We start from the raw sequence: 20292 nt of genomic DNA, 5'->3' as shown, positions 1-20292 counted from the left end.
TCCTTGTGCAGGGTTCCCTAAAGGTTATTAGTAGTAAGCAAGGCAAATGCAATGTCAGTATTCATTTTGGGAGGCCTAGAATATAAGAGCAAAGATGAAATCGGGCTTTATAAGGCATTGGTCGGACTATATTGGGAACAGTATCTAAGGAAAGATATGCTGGCATTGAACAAGATCCAGAAGAGGTTTATGAGTATTCCAGGGATAAAAGGATTAAGGTATGAGGAACATTTGATGGCTCTTGGCCAGTACTCATTGAAGTTTATTGGAATGAGAGGGAATCTCATTGAAACCTACCAAATATTGATATGCCTAAATGGAGAGGAGTTGGAGAGGATGCTTCCAATTGTGGAAGTCTGGGATCAGAGCACACAACCTTAGAATAAAATCACATCCCTTTAGAGCAGAGATGAGGATAAATGAGAACATTAATAAATAAATAGATAAGGAGGAATTTCTTTAACTAGTGGAATCAATTGCCACAGACAGCTGTGGAGGCCAAATTATTGGATGTGATTAAAGCAGAGGTTGACAGATTTTTGATCAGTAAGAACATCAATGATTTTGGAGACATTAGGGAAGAGTGGGGTTGAGAGGGAAGACTAAACCAGTCAAGACTAAATGACGGAGCAGACTCAAGGGCCAAATGGTCTAATTCTACTCTTGCCTTATAGTCTTGTGGCCTATGCTTATAGTATCTTTCCTTTAGTAAATCATTATGGCTCGATCAGTTACTTTAAAATAAGGTATCATTATTACTACCTAAAACCAGGTATGATCTTGCAAATCTTTCTGTATGTCCATGAATGAACCACATATTGTTTGAGTAATTGGTTTTAGAAAATATGAATCCACTGCATTTTGTGCAACTACCCTTAGGCCCACATACATAATGGGCACATCCCTTCTCACCATTGGTCATATCTACAGGAGGCACTGCATCAAGAAGGCAGATTTATCATTGAAGAGCCCCACAATCTGGGCCATGCCATCTTTTGATAGTTACAATAGGGCAGGAGGTACAGAAGCCTGTAGTTGCAAATCACAAGGTTCACGTACAGCTATTTCCCTTCAACTATCTGGTTTTTGAACCAACTAGCAAAGCAGCAGTCACTACAGCTTGACCATATTATGACCACTTTGACCAAGTTGCACTAAAATAGATTTTTTTGTTCTAATTATTTTCTGTTAAAAATTGTATTATTATTTATTATTGTTTTTCTTGTGAATGTTGCTTATATATTGATATGTGCCTGTGAAGATGCTGCAAGCAGGTTTTTAATTGCATCTGTACATACTTGTACTTGTGCATATGACAATAAGCTTGACTTTGACTCTATTTGATTTTCATGGCTGTTCTTTTTGCATTGGTCTGTGTCTTTTCACATAGCAAAACTTGCAGTGCATCATGGCTCTGCTACTAACAACCAAGCACTGGCTAAGTTCCAGACCTGAGAGTTCATCAGGGTTCTCAAGTTTCTCAGTGTTTCTCAACTTCCATTTTCAAGTCAGACCAAAGAAACTGCTGTGCAAGCATCATATGTTTGCGGTGTTTTAATTTTTCTGCTGCTCGTGAATTCTCATCTGAAATTATTGGCAATTTCAATCAAATTTATATTTAAAGAGTGCCCATTTTCAGCAGTGAGTACAATGTTCAGAACCGTTAACAAAAGATCAGAGCAGTGGAACCTAATATTCAGCCTACCACTTTTTCAGGGTCATCAAGGTCAAGGGTTTCAAATTCTCTAGTATCATAGCACATACTCTGCATTTAAAAAATTTTGTTCAGATTGCTACTTCCTTTCTTTTGAAATCTTATAGGTATCTAAATTAAGCCTCGCTTTAGCTAACTTTTCAATCCCAGTCCCTAAATGGCTAAAATCCATTCTTTATTGAATACAACCTTTATCACACACTGTTCAACAAGCATTTTAATAGCACATAAAAATATCAAAAACAAATGTAACTTCCTATAAATAATAATAAAATATGCAGTCTATAGATATGTAGAATAATATGTGCTGTTCATCCATAATACTCCTATCTCCTCTGCTGTGCTAGGGTGAGAATACGAATGTTGAGTTGGACTGGTTGATGTTTGGTATATGTTAGAAAAAAGTTCCAGGATTTCTGTGCACAAGTTAATTGCAATATTCATATTCAAATGTCTCATTTGATATGCTCAAACAATGTCCCTGATCCATTGCTTTGGAAGAACACATATACTGTACCATTGTTAATATTTTTCACGTTCCAGTCATCTGTGTAATAGTGACCATTCTGCCAAACTAACAGTGGGATCTAGCTTTGATTTGGGTCGTACTTGTAATCGTACAACAGTTGTTTAATGTAATAGAGACAAATACTAAAGAACAGAAAGCGTTGTTCAACTGTATCATCTAAATTGCATCACCTCTAATTATAGTTAATTTCCTTTAAACAGACAGCAAGCTTTATTTCATGTACTCATCGCCTATTCTGTGTACAATACGGTAAGAATATTTAGTTTACAGATTCTTTATAGTAATGTTACACAAATAACCCAATGTTACAAAGCTCATTCTGTGATAGAGGCTAGGACTCTTCATCAGGACTGGAAGGGAGAGGGGAAGAAGCCAGATTAAGAAGTTGGGTGAGGGAAAGGTTTACAAACTAGAAGGTGATAGGTGCCTAATATTATTTTATTACTGCAGGGGAAACAGCAGTTATATTTACAAATCATCCCGTGTCACTTTGTAGTAGTTGTGTCAATAAAAATTTGACAATAAGCTCAGCAACAGAAAAAGGGGAAGCTGACAAAAGCTTGAATAAAGAGATACATTTTAAATAATCGTTTTCGAAAAGAAGGAAGATAGAGAAAAGCTGAGCGTTCTTAAGAGTCCAAGGCAGCTTAGAACGTAATTACCAATATTAAGAGTATTGATAATTGGGTTTGAGACTTTATTGAAGAGACACTCTTCCATGTTTCTTATGAAATGGAAACATAAAACAACTAAAGCCATATCTATCTAACATAATCTAAAACAATAATCAGTATCCCTTTTCTTAGTAAAACAGTACATATTAAATATTTGTGATAAATTTTAAGGCAATTTTTCTGTAAAGGATAGTGTTATTAAATTCTTTACGATTCAATTTATTACAAATTCATTTCCTCTTTCTGTTATATTTAAAAATGAACATGGTTTTCAAGGAGGTGAGCTACTGTCAAGGAATGAGCCAGCTTGCAGCCATTCTGCTAATGTATTTGAATGAAGAAGATGCATTTTGGGCTCTTTCTCAACTACTGACTGATCAGAAGCATGCAATGCATGGTAAGTGCCTCAGCATTCGGAGAGGAAGTGAAATATTTATCAGTGCCCTAACTTCCTGATCAAGTATTAATTTATGCAAATTCACATTTTCATTTGTTGTAAATTGTAAGAATCCTAAGTGTACATCATGAGATGTTTTAATTTAAGGTTAGATTGGAAATGCTATGGTTGTTTTATTTCAAGCAAAGAAAATTAAATCATGATTGATTTATATGAATCAGAGAAACTGTTCCTGAAAAAGGATCTCAGCCTGGCTATATAGATGCTGCCTGACCTGCTGAGTTCCTCCAGCGTTTTGTGTGTTTCTCTGTATTTCCAGCAACTGCAGACTTTCCCATGTTAACTGTTCCTATTAAAGGGTGGTTCAAGGATCAGCAAGAATATATTCAAAATTTGAGACAAAAGTACTGGCGATGTGAGGAAAAGCTTTAATGTAGAGAGCAATTATGAGTTGGAACAAGCTGCCTATAGGTGTGGTGGAAACATGTTTCCTGAGAAGAATATTGTGTACGGCCATCGGAAAAGAATGAGGGAACACGACTAACAAGATTATTCTGTTTAGAACTGGCATAGCATCAAGTGGCCAGATGACCACATTTGTGCCATGAGCGTTCCATGATTTTAAGCACAGCAATTTGAAATAAAGAGTTTGCTAAATTTAAGTCATGTCAGAAAATCACAAGTTGCATTGTCAAACAGGGATGGTAGCTAAAGCATAGCTTGCACAACATACAAATTCAGAGATGTTGGAGAGTAAAATGGTAGAAATAGAATCAAAATTAAATACAGATATTTGGTGGCAGTAAAACACTTAAAATTTGCAAAAATATAAAATAACTATTAAAAGAACGAGTAAAGAATAAATAATAAGAAAAAACAATAATAAGGAAATCTGTTACTTTTTTCTATTCATCCTCAATTTTTACAATTCTATCATGTGCATTACCATGCATTGATTGGGTGGCAGGGTCAAGATAAGTCTCTACCAAAGGAAGTGTAAGACACTCCTTCCCTCTTCTAGCCTGTAGGTCACCCTTGGGCAAGGCGTAGCACCTGCTTAGCTCCCTGACCAGCATCATGTGAAGCCATGGGAGCAAGTGATGGATAGTCACATGAGTAACTGGTGCATATCATGTACTGGTAATGCAATCACTGACGCCAGGTAAACAATCTCTGAAGAATGTTGGTAGTAGCTGGGCTCATCCGTCTTGTAGAGACACTGTCCAGAAGAATTTATCAAAAGCAATCATGGTTATGAAAAGCCATGATTGCCCATGCCCTATGACAGAGCACATAATGAACGAGCAATTATGTGCATGTTTCATTTCAGTTGCCAGCTTTTCTCTAGAACACTTAATTTATAATACCACTCAAAAAGAAACATCCTTTGATTTAATGTGAGTATTGGAAATTTAGGGGGAAGAAAAGCATGATGATTAATTGTTTAAAGATATTTATCAGGCGATTTTAGAGATTTAAACTGTAAAGTCAATTCAGCAAAATAAGTTAAGCCAAGAGGAGTACTTTGAAGTATGCCAGTTTTCCAACATTGGTGCCAACAGTAGCTGTTTCCATTCTTTACTTGGAGTTTGCTGTTGCAGCAAAGGGATAATGTGGAAAATAATTCCACTAATCACAGTAACACTGTTGTTCAAAGTAACTGTTCTACAATGAGCTGTAAATGAGTATTTATCAATTGACCTATCTGTGAGAAGTATCCAAAAGGTAAAACAAATTGATCTTCTAAAATGTAGATTATTGTATGCCCTTCTACTAATAAACCCGAGGTAATAAGGAGTTAGTATCTTAGCCAATAATAAAGGACATGTGCAGAGGAAATTACTATTAAACAGCAGCATGATATGATCTCAAATTGGAGTAAAGTTATGGCATTAAATTTGTCCTTGCTGATGAAGTAGAGATAAGCATTAAATACTCTCAACTGTTAACACGAGGGATTTAGCAAATGTTAAAACACAAAAATACAACTGCAAATGCTGTGGATCAAAGAATACGTACACTCCGGTTGCCACCCACTTCAACTCTGCCTCTCATTCCCATCTAGTTATGTCCATTCATGGCCTCCTCTATTCCCATGATGAGGCCAAACTCAGGTTGGATGAGCAACACCTCATCTATTGTCTGGGTAGCCTCCAGCCTGGTGGTATGAACATTGAATTCTCCAATTTCCGGTAATTCCCTCCCTCTCCCCCTCCCCTCCCCCCATCCTAGGTCCGTCTCTGCCCCTCTCCCCTTTCAACTTTCTGCTCCTTTATCTCTACAGTCCTTTCATGCTTATCCCCTCCCCCCTTTATCCTTCCTCTGATTGGTTCTCCACCTGGCACCTCTAGCCCCCCCTCCCCTATCTCTATTACTGGGCTTCGGCCCTCTCTTCTCCCCCCCCCCCATTCCTGATGAAGGGTCTCGGCCCGAAACGTTGGCTACTCTTTTCTCACAGATGCTGCCTGACCTGCTGAGTTCTTCCAGCGTCGTGTACGTATTGTAACAAATATTAATCTGTTTCTTAGATTTTCCAGTATTTGTTACTCCTCAGTGCTGACAATGTATTTGAATAAAATGGGTGGGAAAACTTCTTATAATATCACTCTTTATTAAGAACATTCTCAGTGATTTACAGTCAATGACAGCTTTTTTCAACTTGACAGAAAAATAAAGATGGTTTTTGCATGTCGTGTAAAATATATTCTTTGACCGTAACATTTATATAGATCATCATACTAATGTGTATGGAGTAAACTTGTTTCAGCATTTTCTTTTGGAAAATTTAGTATCAGGTGTGATTAAGATACATTTTTATGGGTGATCTTACATCTATGTTAGAGTGTAAGGGTAACAGCAACTAGAGACCACAATGATTATATCATAATGCAAAAAGAGACTCTTAGTATCCAAACACTCTTAAGACTCTTAACAGTTATTACCTCTCAAAAGTCAGGCTCTTGAACCTGAGGGGATAACTTAACTCACCTTCACTCACCCCATCACTGAACTGCTCTCACAAACTATGAACTCACTTTCATGGATTCCTCAACTCATGTTCTCAATACTTATTGTTTATTTACTATTATTATTATTATTTTTTTTAAATTTCATTTTGTATTTGCACAGCTTGTTGATCTTTGCACAGTGGGTGTTTGTCCATCCTGCTGGGTGTGGTCTTTCATCGTTTCTATTGTGTTTCTGGTATTTACTGTGAATGCCTGCAAGAAGATAAATCTCAGCATTGTATATGGTGACGTATATGTACTTTGATAATAAATTTACTTTTAATTTTGAAAGCATGTTTACTTTTACATGCTGAAACGTAGACTCATGTCAAGGAAGACTGAAGCCTTACCCAATAATTTTTTTCCGCACAATGCTACATCTCACTTTCAACAAGCTTTCTACTGAAGCTAATTTATAAGACAAATGGGAAACTATTCAAACTATGTTGTCTCCAACTCAGCCAGACACTTAATGTTGTGGCAACTACAATCATCAAGCTGCATTACCCCTTTGAGACTTGTGCACATACATTGTCAGAGGCTAAACACCAAGTCATCAACCACAGAGTGCCCCACACACTAAATATTTAATTGAACAGAGGTCCTTTACCAAATCTCTCCCACTGCACATCATTGCTCCAACAATAAATATGGATGATGATACCCTCAAGTCTAGGCTATTTTGCATGTATCAAGAGCTACCTCTCAGCAAAGTAGGCATTAATTATGAAATTAACCTGTGCCTTCTGCATGTTGGTGTATCCCAGAAAATAATGACTGTGCAATACACATCTACATTTCTGACTCTTCAGATAATGAAGCAGTCTACAACCAAATACAGGGCACCTGATAATATCCAGGCCTGGGATGGTAGTTGGCAAGTAACATATGCACCACACATGTGCAAGGCCAGGACAATAACCAACAACAGAAAATCCAGCTATTACTTCTGGACATTGCCATTGCTATCACTAAAATTCCCCCCAACCCACCACTGTCGGTATCCTGCAGGTGGGGTGAGGGGAGGGTATTGACCAGAAACTGAATTGGAGTCACCATATATATACGTGACTACAAAAGCAAGTCAGAGGCTAGGAATCCTGCAGCAAGTAACTCATCACCTAATCCTTCAAAGCTTGTCTACCATCCACATGGCTGACATCAGGAGGGTAATGGAATACTCTCCACTTGCTGGAATACATGCAGTTTCTGTAGCACTTAGGAAGCTTGACACCATTATACATAGCAACCTATTTGATAAGCACCCTATCAACAACCATTCATTCACTCACTCCACCCTAACACACAGTCAAAGCAACTTCCACCATCTACAGGGTGCATTGTAGCAATTCAACCAACAACCTCTGCAAGCTAGAAGGACAAGTGTATGACCACCTGTATGCTGCCCTCCAAGCACACACCATTCTGGCAAAATGTTGTTCTTTCATTGTTGCTGCATCAAAATCCTGTCAGTGTACCCACTCCACAGGAACTTAAGAACTTCAAAAAGGCAGCTCGCCATCGCCTTTTCATGCATAACCTAGGATAGGTAATGAAATGCTGTCTCAGCAATAATGCCCACATCCCATAAATTAATATACCTGGCACAAAAGTCCAAAGCAGGTGTGATTCCTACTCTTGTGTATGCTTCTGAGACATGGGCAGTCTACACCAGGAATCTCAAAGAACTAGAGTGTTACTCCAGCACAGCCCCTGCAAAATTCTCTAAAATGAGACTGCAAGCAAGTTTCAGTGTTCACCCTCAGGCCGCCATTCCCTGTATTGAGCTTCTCATGCTCTTTGTGGGTTTACCACTGAACTTCTGAAACAGGCACTCTGTTTCCATCTCCAGCACAGCAAAGCTTCAAAAAAATAATTCAAGTATATTCTCAAAGTTTCCTTAATAAAGTGTAACATCACTAAGTCTTAGAAATCCTATGCCCAATGACATTCAAAATAGGGAAAAAGTTGTCTGAAGCATTTGGAAGACCAATAAAAATAGCCAAAGTGCACACCACTGTCCAAATACCAACCGTGCTTATTAAGCACCTCCAGCTCCACCTGTGACAGAGTCTGTAGATCCCACACCAGCCTCTTCAGCCACCAAAGAGCCCACAGAATTTCAGATGAAGTAAGCCATCCTCGGCTTGGACTAAGAAGAAGATTATTATTTCTGCACAAACAAAAATGTCAGTTGTCCTTTTTATTTGCACCACTGTACCCTAAATTAAGGAAAGTGCTTTATTAATCATGTAAACAAAGGCAGCAGTTAGCATAAAGCAATTATGGCACTTGTGACCTGGGTTCAATTCTAGTGCTATCAGTAAGGAGTTTGTACATTCTCCCTGGGTCCACTTGGGTTTCCTCCAACTTTCCAAAGACAAATAAATTTGTTATTTAATTGGTCACAAAGGTGTAACTGGGAAGTGTGAGCTCGTTGGCCCAGAAGGGTCTATTACTGTGTTATATCTCTAAATAAAGATAAATAAATAAAATACTCTTCCCCTTCTTGTGTTTTATATGAGATGACCACTCCATTAAAAAAATAAGTTTTAAAATATTTAATCACATTTACTTTACAGTATACTGTGCATTCCATTTGAATTATTTCTCTGTTGGTTTATACAGAGGGGATTGACTATCCAGAACACTGTTTACCTATTGTTTATTTCATTTAATTACACTGGACTACAAATTTTTTTATAAAGTGTTGCTTTCTCAGAATTTTTTTTGTTCATGATAGACTGCTTGAAGATGAACACAAATATAATTTCAGAATGCTTGTATCATGTAGGAATTTGGAGAAACAACAAATTAACTTTTATTGAATATAGTGTGTTTAATTGCATAATGGTGCTGATGCTTTGCAATAGTTCAACTAAGTTAAAATATTTTGTTAATGATTTTCATTTGTATTCAGTGCCTGAGGCTTCTCGCTTAAGTGCCCAACAATAATTCACCAGCATTGATGTATTCCAGTTGCCCTGGTATCTTTTCTCCATGACCACAATACCCTGGTGAAACCTTTCACCATGCTCATCACTAAAAGCACCAAGGTTTGCAGGGAAGAAGTCTAAATGGGAATGCAGAAAATGAATCTTTAGTGACATGTTGCATTTCATGGTTTTATATGCTTGCAACATGCTTTCAACCAGCTGCTCCGTAGATGCTGAGAAAAATTTCAGCAACTTCCTTGAATGCCTTCCAGGTGATTTTCTCTGATCCCACTAGAAATTCTTCAAACTGCCTGTCATTGATGACCTGTTTGATTTGTGGACTAACAAAAATGCTTTCCTTAGTCTTGGCATCAGTTATTCTGGGAAGCATCTGTCTCAAATATCAAAATCCTTCATAGAAATTTTTGTGCCTGGTGATAGCAAATTCTATCCTTACAGTCCTGAACCCAATAATTATTATTAAAACCTATCCTGCCATGCAGCAACTGTGCTGTCCAAGCATGCCTGACAAGATAGGAAACTTTCCAGCTTACATTGTAGGCAACTTTTTAATTGACTTGAATTATGAATTGAAATAATAAGCATGTTTATTTTTAAAATGGTGCGTGATGGGGAAATTTCATGGCGATTTTCATGATCAGTAGCCCAAAATTTATAAGATTCACCTAAAGGTATTCAGGAAGCAAAATCTGTTCTCCAGTGTATCTCGATGTTTCTCATGATACTCACATATTCCATTTTAGTTTAAAACAAATCTATGAGCAATGAATAAAGATTAAATTAGTTACATCAAATTAATTACTTGACTGTCCAAATAAACCAAGGAAAAATAATTACTGGTCGAAAATTGTTGTCAGATATTTTCCAATTAATGAATTAATGTAGCTTTTAAATTGGGGGCTGATCTTCAAGACTCCTTAATATCATCCCCAGAATACAAGTGTAAAGGAGGACAAAATGATTGTTACTCCGGATCTGATGCAGCACAAATAAAAACCCAATTACATAAAGAACACGATAATAAAAATCACAATAAATATAAATACATATTATAGCTTATATGCAGTACATAGATTGTATGTCCATAAAGTGACACTAGGCACAGGAATTTCTGTACATAAAATGACTATCAGGAAATAATAAAGTAGTGGTGATGGGGTGGGTTAGTTGGGTGGAGGTGTTGATCAGCCTTACTGCTTAGGGAAAGTAACTTCTTGAGTCTGGTGGTCCTGACACATGGATGCTACCTAGCCTATTCCCTGTTGGGAGTAGGACAAACAGTCCATGAGCAGGTTCCTTCATGCTGTTACTGGCCCTTTTCTGGTACCTTTCTGTATACATGTCCTTGATTTGGCAGGTGAGGGTGTAGGCTTGTGCTAGATAAATAAAGCACAAAATAAAGATAAAATAAAGATGTTTTGGGGAGTTTTGAGTACCTGTTGTAGAGCCTTCCTGTCCACCTCAGTGCTGTTTCTGTACCACGCACTGATGCAGTAAGTTAGAATGTTCTCTATTGCACATCTGTAGAAGGACGTGAGTATAGATGTGCATAGTCCAGCTCTATTTAGTTCTCTTTGTTCATGGCATGAATTCATATGATATGGAAATTGAGATTGAGTGCTGATTTACTTGTGTGTGCCTAAGCCAAGATTGCCAAGGTCTTTCTGAAATAGAGCCAATGCATACAGATAATGTGCAATTACTGTTGATATTGTCAGTCCCTTGTTCTTTTCAGAGAACAAGTAAGGGGCTACTAACCTTGCCAGTAATGTTTCTTGGGTAAATAGCAGAGGACAGTAGACTGTCTTTTTTGGAAGGGGTTGGGTAATGTTTGGGATCAAGATCATTGCTGGTCAAGTGAGCCACAAGTGGAAGGACAAATGATTGCCTTCCTGTTCATATAGATCTACTTTGTTTCAGAATCTATCTTTTTTTTTAATCTACAGGTTTTTTCATTCCTGGATTTCCAAAGCTCCAAAGGTTTCAAGGACACCATGATCAGATTTTAAGTAAACTTATGCCAAAGCTCAAAAAACATTTGGTAAGAAGATCCATTATTATCATCAAGTATCTACATAAATGCATGCCTCTTAGTTCATTCTTTCATTCTTTGTTTTTCTCTTTATTTGGCTTACTACTTTCCTAAGGAATTAGTGGAACATGAAGATCCACTGCCTTTCCAGTCTAATTCTACATGTCCTGCATGGCCAAATATGTAACCTGTATCTGGATATATTGGTTCAAAACAAAGTTCAGTGTTAAGAGGGACCTGGGGATTTGCCAGGATGACTCAAGGAATACTGAAACCAGCAACATTGAAATTCGAGCTGCTACATTAGGCTGTGCTGTGGCAATGGTACATTCACATGTGCCAGGATCATGAAGAAGGTTTACATATTCTATGCTTCAGGAAACTACTACCATTCCTCTGTGATGCTGACTTGGGATCCCTCAGGTATTGGAGTCAGGCTGCAAGCCTGCTGTGATATCCCCTTTGAACATTGATAGCCACAGCCAAGATGACAATGATCTGAGCTTACATGCGACAAGATGAGCTTTCAGATTACTGACCTTTCATTATAGCACTCAACATTTTTGGCCTCTGCTGCAGTATCAGCCATGTGATCCAGCATTATGGTGTGATTTAAAAGTGTGGCAATAGATTTACCTATCATTTCCATAGCTGCATACTCAGTATAAAGCCCTCTATTGGGTTGGTGCTGGATTTCTCTATATTCCTTAAAATTGCATCGGTACGTTCTGGGTGGCTAACAAAGGTATTGTTACATTCTTGACATGTTTTGCTGTTAACTCAAAAGATTGAGGGAATATATTTGATGCAGGATACTAGTTCCTGATTGTCTTTTCAAATTGGGAGGTGAACAGGTCAGAGGTGTTCTTTGGCAATTACTGAACCATTGACCTACCCACCTGGTCACCAGACACCAAGGTCCTTCACTAGTTCCTCACTAGTTCACTGGGAGCTGAATCTTCTGGCAACTATGGTGGAGAGCTGTATAGGCCTCCTATACAGATGATCCAAGATTTCACTAAGAAATCTTTTGGTACACTGAATATTGGAAGGCTTTAGATTGAGTGAAATTACAAAAAAGCATAAAATCTCAGGCTTAGTCTGGAATACAAGGGATGGAGTGCTGGCAATGAGATGATGGTTGGTGAGAGAACCAATTTAAGCCCATCTGAGAAAATATTATACATTATGTGAATAACTTAATATGCATGACTGCCTTAAATTCATTTTACACTTCCCTTTTTTCTATAGTTTCCACTACCAATGGTACATCACAAACATACACAGTTCCTCCTCAGGTTACAACAGAATTAGAATCAAATTTATTATCACTGACTTACATGACATGAAATTTGTTGTCTGCAGCAGCAATATGGTGCAAAATCATAAAATTACTGTAACTTACAAAAAAATTTTTTTAACTTACAAAAATAAATAAATAACACAGAAAATGAATAAAGAGGCAAGAATGGGTTCATGGATGTCAGAAATCTGATGGCAAAGTGGAAGAAGCTGCTTCTGAATTGTTGAGCGTGGGTCTTTGGGCTTTTATACTTCCTGAAGGATGTTCTTAGCCTGAATAGTTTGGAAGTCAGAAATGTGTCCATAGAGAAGCTTGTTCCCCCACAGCAGCCAACAAATCCATTCTGTTAGTCTCTCAGATTATCATTCATATCTATAAACTGTGCATAAATGAGGTATTTATTAGCTGGGAAGGACCTGTTAGCACATTATGGTTGCTTGTGGAATGTTGCAACAGTTTTCACCTGAAGGGAAGATAGCTCTCAAAGAAAATTAGAATTAGGTCAAGTGATCTTCCAATACCGAGATGTTCAAATGCTTTTAATACAAGCATTTCTATTTACTAGGTCACAAATCTTTGTAATCTGCTAAATGTAATAGACAATTGCTGAAAGTGATTTTAACAACTAAAGGCAATGGGCAAGTATAATTTCATATTCTCAGATACTGTACGTTCATACTGATCAATTGAAAGGGTGAAAATATCTTGAAGGCTGTTAATTACTAGAATGTAAAGAGAAAAGCTAGCAAGATTAAGGTTGGATTAGTGTAAAGTGGCTGGTTGATAGTTGATGTGAACGTGGTTAGCTTAAGGGTCTTTTTCCCTGCCATAGTTCTCCGACTCAAACATTAATTTCATGTGCTTATTGCTGGAGCAGATCTGTGATGACTGAAGAAATAGGCTTTTGTAGGATGGCTTTAATGCTGACATTATTAACACTCATAAAAATTGTCAATGGCATTTTCTATGTACCAATAATTGCCAAGTTGTAGAGGATCCACCATGGAGATCATTGTGCTCAACTCAGCTGGGAATTGGCCAGATCATTAAAGAATGCCAATCTGTACCTATTGCCAGTACAACTTACTATTGCCAAGTAGATGTCAACCTGGAAGATCTGAGCCATTGATGAAGCAGCTGAAGATGGTTGAACCTTGGACACAAACCTGTATAACTGCAGCAATGTCCTTTTGGTCTGAGATACCTGACTTGCAATGCCATTTGTTAACATTCTTCATGAAACGATTGAAGAGTATTCCCGTGATTTTTGTTATCATCAATTTCATTAATGCACATTAATGTAAAATATTGCTTTAATGTCAGAGGCAGTCAGTCTCACCTCTGGAATTAACTGCTCATTGTTGTACAAAAGCCAAAATGAACTCTATTCCAGGATATACTCTAGTAAGCTTCAGTGAGCAGGTTATTGGTGATAAGTCCTGTTTGATATCAGGGTCAATGGCACCTACAATTCTTTTGATGATGATAAAAGTTAACACTTTGGTAATGGCGATTAGTTAAATTGGAATTGTCTTGTTTTTTTCTGGATGGGATGAATCTGGGAGATTTTCCACATTATTGAGATGGTTGCCAACATTGCAACAGCTGATACATTGCCAACACTGAAACAGCTAATGCACTGAAGTAGCTTGGCCAGAGGCCCAGTAGATGCATATCAATGTTGTAGATGCAATTTATATTTTATTAATTTATCATTTTCATATTCATAAAATTTGAAAAGAAGTACACTTTTCTAATGTAGTTCAATATTCTATTGAATATCAGATTGTAAGAGATAGTTTGTAAACACATGTATTTAGTTGCTAATTTGAAACATCATGTCACATGAGAAATGATAGGTCAACGGGAAGGAATAGAGTAAAAATAGACATTGGCTTGATCACAACATAGTTGCAATTCAATAAGATCCAGACAGTTATACTTGTCCCGAACTAGAAGAGCTTTGCAACTCTCTTGCCCTAGATAAGAATACATGCTAGCTCAGAGTTAAATCAGTATTTAAAGAAAAAGGAATACACACTGTGAGGAACACAGGCAAGGTGGTCGTGAAATGTTGATACACTGTAGGAATAGGGTTTCACCTAACTTTGTGCAAGAAAGAGTGATAGAGTAACACATAAAATTCTGGAGGATCTCAGTAGGTCAGGCAGCATATATGGAGAGGAATTTGGGCCAAGAGCCTTCATCAGGACTGGAAAGAAAAAGGGAAGAAGTCAGAATAAGAAGGTGCGGGGAGGGAAGGAGTACTTTGACAGATGATAGGTGAACCCAGGTGAGAGGAAAGAGTATTGAGGAAGAAAGAAGCTGGAAGATGATGACTGGAAAAGGTAAATGGTTAAAGAAGAAGGAATCTGATAGGAGAGGGGAATAGACTACAAGAGAAAAATTAGGAAGTGGGACGCCAGATGGGGGTGATAGGTAGGTGAGGAGAAGAGAAGAAGGGTGCCAGAATGAAATATGTAATATCTCATGTAATATGTGGGGTTGTTCCTCCAAACTTGGAGTGGCCTCCTTATGGCAGTAGCGGAGGCCATGAATTGACATGTCGGAATGGGTATGGGGAGGTAGAATTAAAATTGTGAGCCACTGGGAAATCCCATCCTCTTCTATATTGGTGAGACCCAACAGAGACTGGGGTCATTTCATTTCTCCTAAAATAAAAGCAGGTATACTAGTTTGCTAGCTTTTTTGAGCACCTTCACTCCATCCACAGCAGGTAGGATTTCTCAGTGGCTGAACTTTTTATTTCTTTAAATCTTTCAAACATATAAGTCTTGGATTGCTAGTCTAGTTCCTTAGCCTTGAACCACCGTGCAGTTTATCTTAGTACAAAATACTGAACAGTTTCACTTAATTCGAAGCGAATCTTAATCGATTAAATCGAAGCAAGAGGCAGAGAGTGAAGAGGTAAAAGAAGCTCGGAAAGAAGCTGCGATTTTGTGTAACTGATCAGGGCAAAGAGGCTAGACTGCGCAGGCGCATGATGTAGGGCACCAAAGGTTTAAAAAGGAGAGGAAGTTTTCAACTGTCATTTAAGTTGAAGCAAGAGGTGGAGAGGGAAGAGGTAAAAGAAGCTTGGAGAGAAGCTTTTTTTTAACTGATCAGGGTAAAGGGGCTAGACTGCGCAGGCGCTTGACATATCGTGCCGAAGGTTTAAAAGAAAGACCGCCATATACTGCGGCCATGTCGTAGCAGCCATCGTCAGAGTGGGACGGCTTTAGCTCAACAGGCAGAGGCAAGGTTGAACGGGGCACGACTGCACAAGCGTGTGAAAGTCGACCTCTGATATCAGCGAGGGAATTAAAAAAGCGAGCAGAGGCTGTGTACGAGCTTCACTCCAGGTGAGGTAAGGCCGGGTAAGCTCCTTTAATTAATCTAATTAGATTAAGAGTAGGTAATGGAGGCAGCAGTTAGGGCAGTTGAGTGCTCCGTTTGCAGTATGTGGGAAGTCAGGGCGAGCACAGCTGTCCATGATGACTACACCTGCAAAAGGTGCATCCAGCTGCAGCTCCTGACAAACCGTGTTAGGGAACTGGAGCTGGAGCTGGATGAACTTTGGATCATTCGGGAAGCAGAGGCAGAAATAGACAGGAGTTTCAGGGAGATAGTCACCTCTAGGAGTCAGGAGACAGGTAGTTGGGTGACTAGACAGGAAGAGCAGAGCACCCCTGTGGCCTTTCCCATCAACAATAAGTATACCGTTTTGGATACTGTTGGTGGGAACGACCTACCAGGGACAAGTTGCAGTGGTTGCATCTCTGGCACCGAGACTGGACCCTCAGCTCAAAAGGGAAGGAGGGAAAAGAGAAAAGCAGTAGTGATAGGGGATTCAATAGTTAGGGGGACAGATAGGAGGTTCTGTGGAATAGATCGGGAATCCTGGATGGTCTGTTGCCTCCCTGGTGCCAGGGTCCGCGATATCTCAGATCGAGTTCTCAGTATTCTCGAGGGAGGGTGAGCAGCTGGATGTCGTGGTCCATGTAGGGACCAATGACGTAGGTAGGAAGAGTGAGGAGGTCCTGAAAGGTGAGTTTAGGGAGCTAGGTGCCAAGTTAAAGGACAGGACCTCCAGGATAGCAATCTCAGGATTGCTACCAGTGCCACATGCAGGTGGATTTAGAAATGGTAAGATAGTGCAGATCAACATGTGGCTGAAGACATGGTGCAGGACGGAGGGCTTCAGATTTATAGATAATTGGGCAGTTTTCCAGGGAAGGTGGGACCTGTTCCGGCAGGATGGTTTACATCTGAACTGGAGGGGGACAAATATTCTTGCAGGTAGGTTTGCTAGAGAGGCTCCAATGGATTTAAACTAGATACGAGGCGGGAGGGGAACCAGAACGTAGGAACAGATGTATGGGAGAGGAAGGAAAAGAAGGCACTAAAGTTCTTTGTACTGTTAGAGATAAACAGAGAGGAAGAAGTGGAGAATTTCTTAACTGCATTGATTTTAATTCTAGGAGCATTGTAAGAAAGGTGGATGAGCTTAGAACATGGATTGATACCTGGAAATATGATGTTGTAGCTGTTAGTGAAACAAGGTTGCAGGAGGGGTGTGATTGGCAACTAAATATTCCTGGATTTCATTGCTTCAGGTGTGATAGAATTGGAGGGATAAGAGGGGGAGGTGCTGCGTTGCTTGTCAGAGAAAATATTACTGCGGTGCTCTGGCAGGATAGATTATAGGGGTCTATTATAGACCACCTAATGGAGAGTGAGAATTGGAGGAGCAAATTTGAAAGGAGATAGCAGATATTTGTAGTAAGCACAGGGTTGTGATTGTGGGAGATTTTACTTTTCCACATATAGACTGGGAAGCCCATTCTGTAAAAGGGATGGATGGTTTGGAGTTTGTAAAATGTGTGCAGGATAGTTAGGCAGTGTTGGATCTTCTGTTAGGGAATGAAATATGTCAGGTGACAGAGGTACGTATTGGGGAGCACTTCAGGTCCAATGATCACAATGCCATTAGTTTCAGTATAATTATGGAGAAAGATAGGACTGGACCCAGATTTTTGATTGGAGAAAGGCTAACTTTGAGGAGATGTAAAAGGAATTAGAAGGAGTGGATTGGGACAATATGTTTTATGGGAAGGATGTAATAGAGAAATAGAGGTCATTTAAAGGTGAAATTTTGAGGGTACAGAATTTTTATGTTCCTGTTAGGTTGAAAGGAAAGGTTAAAAGTTAGAGAGATCCATGGTTTTCAAGGGATATTGGAAACTTGGTTAGGAAAAAGAGAGAAATCTACAATAAATATAGGCAGCATGGAGTAAATGAGGTGCTCAAGGAATATGAAGAATGTAAGAAGAATCTTAAGAAAGAAATTAGAAAAGTTAAAAGAAGATACGAGGTTGCTTTGGCAAGTAAGGTGAAAATAAATCCAAAGGGTTCCTACAGTTATATTAATAGCAAAAGGATAGTGAGGGATAAAATTGGTTGCTTAGAGAATCAGAGTGGACAGCTATGTGTGGAGCCGAAAGAGATGGGGGAGATTTTGAACGATTTCTTTTCTTCCATATTCACTAAGGAGAAGGATATTGAGTTGTGTAAGGTAAGGGAAACAAGTAGGGAAGTTATGGAAGCTATGATGATTAAAGAGGAGGAAGTACTGGCGCTTTTAAAGAATCTAAAAGTGGATAAATCTCCAAGTCCTGACAGAATATTCCCTAGGACCTTGAGGGAGTTAGTGTAGAAATAGCAGGGGCTCTGACAGAAATATTTCAAATGTCATTAGAAACAGAGATGGTGCTGGAGGATTGGTGTATTGCTCATGTGGTTCCATTGTTTAAAAAGGATTCTAAGAGTAAACCTAGCAATTATAGGCCTGTCAGTTTGATGTCAGTGGTGGGTAAATTAATGGAAAGTATTCTTAGAGATGGTTTATATAATTATCTGGATAGACAGGGTCTGATTAGGAACAGTCAGCATGGATTTGAGCATGGAAGGTCATGTTTGACAAATCTTATTGAATTTTTTGAAGAGATTACAAGGAAAGTTGATGAGGGTAAAGCAGTGGATGTAGTCTGTATGGACTTCAGTAAGGCCTTTGACAAGGTTCCACACAGAAGGTTAGTTAGGAAGGTTCAATTGTTGGGTATTAATATTGAAGTAGTAAAATGGATTCAACAGTGGCTGGATGGGAGATGCCAGAGAGTAGTGGTGGTTAGCTGTTCGTCAGGTTGGAGGCTGGTGACTAGTGGTGTGCCTCAGGGATCTGTACTGGGTCCAATGTTGTTTGTCATATACATTAATGATCTGGATGATGGGGTGGTAAATTGGATTAGTAAGTATGCAGATGATACTAAGGTAGGAGGCATTGTGGATAATGAAGTAGGTTTTCAAAGCTTGCAGAGAGATTTAGGCCAGTTAGAAGAGTGGGCTGAACGATGGCAGATGGAGTTTAATGCTGATAAGTGTGAGGTGTTACATTTTGGTAGAAATAATCCAAATAGGACATACATGGTGAATGGTAAGGCATTGAAGAATGCAGCAGAACAGAGTGATCTAACAATAATGGTGCATAGTTCCCTGAAGGTGGAATCTCATGTGGATAGGGTGGTGAAGAAAGCTTTTGGCATGTTGGCCTTTATAAATCAGTGCATTAAGTATAGGAGTTGGGATGTAATGTTGAAATTGTAGAAGGCATTGGTAAGGCCGAATTTGGAGTATTGTCTACAGTTCTGGTCACTGAATTATAGGAAAGATGTCAACAAAATAGAGTAGAGAGAAGATTTACTAGAATGTTACCTGGGTTTCAGCACCTAAGTTACAGGGAAAGGTTGAACAAGTTATGTCTTTATTCTTTGGAGTGTAGAAGATTGAGGGGGGACTTGATAGAGGTATTTAAAATTATGAGGGGGTAGATAATCTTGACGTGGATAGGCTTTTTCCATTGAGAGTAGGGGAGATTCAAACAAGAGGACATGAGTTGAGAGGGGGCAAAAGTTTAAGGGTAACAAGAGGGGGAATTTCTTTACTCAGAGAGTGGTAGCTGTGTGGACCGAGCTTCCAGTAGAAGTGGTAGAGGCAGGTTTGGTATTGTCATTTAAAGTAAAATTGGATAGGTATATGGACAGGAAAGGAATGTAGGGTTATGTGCTGAATGTGGGCCAGTGGGACGAGGTGAGAGTAAGCGTTTGGCACGGACTAGAAGGGCCGAGATGGCCTGTTTCCATGCTGTAATTGTTATATGGTTATAATTCCAATTCAAAATTTACTTTTTGTAAAAAAAAATGCATGAAATTTGGAATTGTTCAAATAATTTATTTAATAATATAGATGTGTCATATTTTCCCATTGTTGTATGTAAGGAGCTTCTACATTCTGCCTGTAACTGCGTGAGTTTCCTCTGGGTGCCCTGGTTTCCTCCCTCAGTCCAAAGACGTACTGGTTGATAGGTTAAACACGAGGAAATCTGCAGATGCTGGAAATTCAACCAGCAACACACACAAGATGCTGGTAGAACACAGCAGGCTAGGCAGCATCTATAGGGAGGAGCGAATGAGTCCTGACGAAGGGTCTCGGCCCGCAACGTCGACATCGCTTCTCCCTATAGATGCTGCTTAGCCTGTTGTGTTCTACCAGCAATTTGTGTGTGTTGCTGGTTCATAGGTTAATTGGACTTTGTAAAATGTCCTGTGATTAGGCTAGGGTT

At 39.0% G+C, this 20292-nt stretch overlaps 1 protein-coding gene across 2 annotated transcripts in view; it reads left to right on the top strand.

The window, feature by feature from the left end:
• LOC132397295 (USP6 N-terminal-like protein) overlaps window positions 1-20292 on the top strand; it is a 181046-nt gene that overhangs the window by 112184 nt on the left and 48570 nt on the right. For both annotated transcript variants that reach the window (XM_059975884.1, XM_059975883.1), the window contains 3 exons: window positions 2444-2492; window positions 3194-3314; window positions 11226-11320. In XM_059975884.1, coding sequence (XP_059831867.1) covers window positions 2444-2492; window positions 3194-3314; window positions 11226-11320 — 265 coding nt within the window. The remainder of the gene's footprint in view (window positions 1-2443; window positions 2493-3193; window positions 3315-11225; window positions 11321-20292) is intronic.

Source organism: Hypanus sabinus, chromosome 7 (assembly GCF_030144855.1).
Source record: "Hypanus sabinus isolate sHypSab1 chromosome 7, sHypSab1.hap1, whole genome shotgun sequence".
NCBI lineage: Eukaryota > Metazoa > Chordata > Chondrichthyes > Myliobatiformes > Dasyatidae > Hypanus > Hypanus sabinus.
This window is presented reverse-complemented; position numbering and strand designations above follow the sequence as displayed.